Here is a 5,157-nt window from a genome sequence, read left to right as displayed (position 1 = left end):
CGTAAGAGAAAATTGGTCCCTTATAAAAGGATGTATTCTTTTTCTTTGATTCTTAGATTGAAGAGATTATATGCATACCATAATACAACAGCTGGCATGACATGGCATCATGAACATATAAAAGAGGATGGATTAATGCGTCATCCATTAGACTCTGAAGCTTGGAAGAACTTCAATGAAAGTCATACTTTTTTTGCCGATGAACCAAGAAATGTTAGGTTGGGGTTATGTACTGATGGTCTCCAATTATTCAGTTAGTCTAGGAGAAAATATTCTTCATGGCCAGTAATTGTCAGTCCGTACAATTTACCTCCAGGGATGTGCATGAAAGAGGATTATATGTTCTTAACTTTCATTGTTCCTGAGCCAAATAATGCCAAACATAAAATTGATGTTTATTTGTAGCCTCTAATAAAGGAATTGACGTTGTTGTGGGAGACAGGTTTAGAATCATTTGATATCTCCAAAAAACAAAATTTTCAATTAAGGGCAGCTTTGAGGTGGACAATTAGTGACTTTTCAGCATATTCTATGTTATCAGGATGAAGTACTGTAGGTAAGTTTGCTTTTCCTTATTGTATGGAGGAAATAGAATTCTTTAGATTACAACATAATCAGAAAACATTATGGTTTGACTGTCACAGAATGTTCCTTGACCAACATCATCCATTTAGGAGAGATCGTAAAAATTTTCTTACAGGTCAAACTGTCAAAAGAACACCACCACCCTACAGAACCTGAGAAGAGATGTTGAATCAAATTTGTGAATTAGGGGTAAGAAAAGTAATAGAGTTAGATGCACAATAAGTTAATCAACAAATATGTAGTTCTTGTGGATGGAAAAAGTAAAGCATCTTTTGAGATTTACCTTATTGGAGTTGTAACATGATTCGACATACCCTTGATGTCATGCATATTGACAAAAACTTCATTGATAATATATTTAATACGGTCCACAGTATTGATAAGAAAACCAAAGACAATCCACAAGCTCGTCTAGATATGGACAATTATTGTGATCGACCTCAATTGTCAAAGGATGCTTCTGGAAAATATCCCAAAGCTGTATATACAATAGACAAAGAAGCAAGCATAATCTTATTTAATTAGGTGAAAGACTTAAAATTTCCAGATGGGTATGTTTCAAATTTGGGTAGATGCCCAGACATATCTGGGAAAAGGTTATTTGGCATGAAGAGTCATGATTTTCATGTGTTCATGCAACGATTGATGCCTATTGCTTTTCGTGAACTACTTCCAAATAATGTATGACAGGAACTTACAGAATTGAGCTTATTCTTTAAAGAACTTACATCGACTACTCTCCGAGTGGATGAAATGAAGAGATTACAGGGAGATATTCCACAAATCTTGTGCAAGTTAGAACATATTTTTCCTCCTGGGTTCTTTGACTCAATGGAACATCTGCCTGTGCACCTTCCATATGAAGTAAAGATTGCTAGACCTGTACAATATAGATGGATGTATCCTTTTGAAAGGTAATACAAAAATTCAAGTTTAACTTATGAGAATAATGTTATTATTTACTTTTAAAATATGATGGTTTATCCATTTTTCTATTTAGGTATCTTGGAAGTCTTAAAAGAATGATTTGGAATAAAGCAAGTGTTGAGGGTTCTATATGTGAAGCTTACTTGATGATAGTGTCAACACTATTGTTTTCTTATTATTTTGAACAGTATGTCATAACACGCAATCATAATGTGGATAGAAATGATGATGGTGGTATTGTGGAAGAAGTTGAAGGAAATTTATCAATATTCACCCATCCCGAACGATTAATGGGAGGATCAAAAAAGAGGAATCTAACTCTTCAGGAAATCAATGCTGCCCAAACTTACATTTTGCTAAATTGTGAAGAGGTTGAGCCATATGTGAGGTAATAAAGTTAGTTATATCAACTTAATTTTAGAATTACATTCATAAATCATGACTTAAAGTTGAAATCTTTTTTCTTTAAATGAAGTATGTTTGTGCAACATTTGTAAGAAGAATTTCCAAATGTCTCTCAAGATCAAATAAATAAGAGCCTTGAAGCAAATTTCTCTATATGTTTCAAGCAATATGTAAGGATTCAAAAATTAAGATCTTTTATACAATTATGCACTTAAATTAACTTATGAAATTGAACTAAATTTTATAATCTTCTAAATAGGTCTGGCTCAATCATATTGAGAATTAATTCCTATGTAGTCTTGCTCGTGGACCATTGATAGGCGCTACATCTCATTCGGTGTATTTTGTTAATGAATACAAGTTTCATACAAATTTTCATGGTAGCTCAAGATCAACAATGAACAGTGGAGTTTGTATTTCAGATCCAACTTTTGGTGATTTCTACTGGCGGATAAAAGAGATAATAGAAGTGGAATACCGCAAAACACCTTTAAAGCAAACTATACTATTCAAATGTCAATGGTTTGACCTAACTATGGATGTTGGTGTTAAAAATCATAATCAGTATAAATTGGTTGATATTAACCATTGTCGCCGATATAAAAAATATAAACCTTTTATTCTGGCAATGCAAGCAACTCAAGTGTGTTATGTGTCTTATTGTTGAATAACCCGATGATGAAATTGGGACAGCTGTAGAACTAAATATTCTATTTCAAGTTGAAGAAGTTCAAGTCTACGAGATAGACATGAATGTTGCCACAGATGAAAGCATACGCTTATATGATGCAAATGATGGCTTAATTGAAATGGATGAAGTCATTGATGATGGTTTATTACAAGAACATAATGACAACAAAGAGGATGCTACAGAAGAAGGGTATGAAACTGAGGAAACTGAGGAAGATTAAGAGGAAGATTTGGAAGAATACACAGATAGCGATTAGTGATTGATATAAAATATTCTATTGTATCTTATTTTTATTTTGTGAGCAACCATTTTGTCAAACTAGTATCATTTTCTTTGTCTCGTTGTTTACACAAAACTTGTTGCTTCAACAGGTTTTATGCTCTACTTCTCAATTTTTGACTATTTCATTTCTCATTCATTTTTTTAGGCAACAATTGTGCTTTTACATTTTCTAATACCTTATCTATACATTGTTTTTTGCTTCTCTCGGTATTATTAAGTTTACATATTATTTCCACTTTAACTAATACAAATTTTTTTATAGATATGGCTAGAGGTCGAGGTCGCGGAAGCACAGGGCGTGGAGGCAAGTCTGCAGTTAGGAGTAATAATGATGTTACTGCAAACATACCTACTATTCCTACACTTGCTATTGTTACTTCTCAAGCTAATGTCATAGGTGGTCAAAAGAATACAAATCAAGTTCAACCATTGATTCCTTAAATTGGATCAACGGTTCAAGCTTCTAGTGATGGTAGCAACCATACAACTCCTGAATCATCTCCGACTGCTCTAAATCAGTTCAACAGAACAAGAGAAGGTACAGCTACTCTAAGGAACCAAATAGGTGAGTGTCTTAACCAATCGACTTCATCCTTGAAAATGGCTAAACATAATCAACTTCTGGTCTACTTTTTGTCTGCACATATATATATGTTTTATTTTTTTTCTTTTTGATGATCTGTTATTGGTTCTTCATTTGAGAGTTCTTGTGGATAGAATTACAATGGGAGTATTCTATAGCATTTTGGTGGTTCTGTTGGTAGTTCATGATCTGTTGGTGGTTCTTGTTATGAGTATTTTGGTAATTCTATTGGTGGTTTTTGTTCTGTTGTTCGTTCTTTATTTAGGAGGAGTTCTTATGGGAAGAAATACAATAGGAGTATTTTGATGTATTTTGGTGGTTCTATTGGTGATTCTTGATCTGTTGGTGGTTCTTGTTGTGAGTATTTTGGTGGTTCTAATTATGTTTGTGGTTCTTAATCTATTCTTGGTTATTGTTGTGAGTATTCCAATGTTACATGGGATTCCATAATGATAGTGAGGTATGTTGCTGTGAGGTATTTTGTTGGATAGGATTTCAAAATTAGAATATAATATGATGTTGTGACGTTTTGTGCAAAATTTGCATCTTTTTTCCACTTTAACAAGTATAATTTTTTAATAGATATAAATCAAGGAAGAGGTACTGGTCGAGGAAGTATAGGGGGTGCGGGCAAGTCAGCAGCTAGGACTAATATGCATGTTCGTACTACAAACATACCTACTATTCCCACTCCTACAGTTACGCCACAAACAGCTGGTGGCGTAGGTTCTCCAACTTCTAATCATTGTAGTACGTATCCTACTACTCCAAATCAGACCAACCCAAAAACTGTAGGTACGTCTTCACAAACCAACCAAGTAGGTGAGGACATATCTCTTCGCACCACAAATGGAGAAAGTAATTCCAGTCAAAGCCATGTGCGGACCCTTGTTACTATAACTTCTGTAGGGTTAGTCCATTTTTTGTCTATTATTATTATATATTATTTTTTATTTATAGTAACCTCTAAATAATGTCTTCACATTGATACAAATTAAAGTCTTCTAAAGCATGCTCCAATAGGATACACGAGTCTTTCAAAAGTGAACTTGATGATAATGGAGTCAATTGGAAAAGTGTCTCATGTGACATAAAAGATGGCTATTTTGGGGAATTCAAGGTATACATCATCATAATTGATTTTGTAAAGTGTACTCGCTTTTATAAATACGATATTAATGTGTTATCATGGAACTTTATTTCAGAAAAACGTCTATTGGGATTTTTCCATTACTGATGCTGTCGTAAAGAAACACTGGCAGAGTAAGGCAACAACTGTATATAGAAATTTCATTGCTAAAATCAAAGAGAAAGGGGGCAAGATTTTATACAAGAAGATTTCTGGAAAACGTGGCAGCGACTTTGCGCAGATCCAAAGTGTGTTGAAAAGTCCAAAATAAATGCATAGAATCATCGTGGAGGCAAAGAAGTCGCTGCTGGAACTCACACGGGAGGATCTATCTCAATTGGAGAGTACCGAAAGAGACTTGTAAGTATATATTTAAAGTATTAAACTGTAATTTGTTGTGAGATATTCTAAACATAGTTCAACGTTATTCTATTATTGTGTTTCTGTTTACTATTTATCTCAAATGTTGATTACTTCTCACTGTTTCTGTCTCCTGTGTTGTATTTGGTATGTTGTGTTCTGTTTTTGTCTTGTAACCTGGAAAACTACAATGTA

General features: G+C 33.7%; 1 protein-coding gene across 1 annotated transcript; it reads left to right on the top strand.

The window, feature by feature from the left end:
* Positions 1 to 3,154: 3,154 nt before the first annotated feature.
* On the top strand, positions 3,155 to 4,873 carry LOC124896692. The gene is made up of 5 exons (XM_047408373.1): positions 3,155 to 3,287; positions 3,351 to 3,455; positions 4,056 to 4,383; positions 4,497 to 4,593; positions 4,679 to 4,873. The coding sequence occupies exons 1-5, from the start codon at positions 3,155 to 3,157 to the stop codon at positions 4,871 to 4,873; spliced, it is 858 nt and encodes a 285-aa protein (XP_047264329.1).
* The last annotated feature ends 284 nt before the right edge of the window (positions 4,874 to 5,157 follow it).

This window comes from Capsicum annuum, chromosome 3 (genome assembly GCF_002878395.1).
Source record: "Capsicum annuum cultivar UCD-10X-F1 chromosome 3, UCD10Xv1.1, whole genome shotgun sequence".
In the NCBI taxonomy this organism is placed as follows: Eukaryota; Viridiplantae; Streptophyta; class Magnoliopsida; order Solanales; family Solanaceae; genus Capsicum; species Capsicum annuum.
This window is presented reverse-complemented; position numbering and strand designations above follow the sequence as displayed.

Coding starts and splice junctions, on each gene's coding strand:
- LOC124896692 (XM_047408373.1), top strand. CDS start 3,155: ATGGCTAGAGGTCGAGGTCGCGGAAGCACAGGGCGTGGAGGCAAGTCT. Junction 3,288..3,350: donor TTCTCAAGCTAATGTCATAG/GTGGTCAAAAGA, acceptor CAACGGTTCAAG/CTTCTAGTGATGGTAGCAAC. Junction 4,594..4,678: donor GCTATTTTGGGGAATTCAAG/GTATACATCATC, acceptor ACTTTATTTCAG/AAAAACGTCTATTGGGATTT.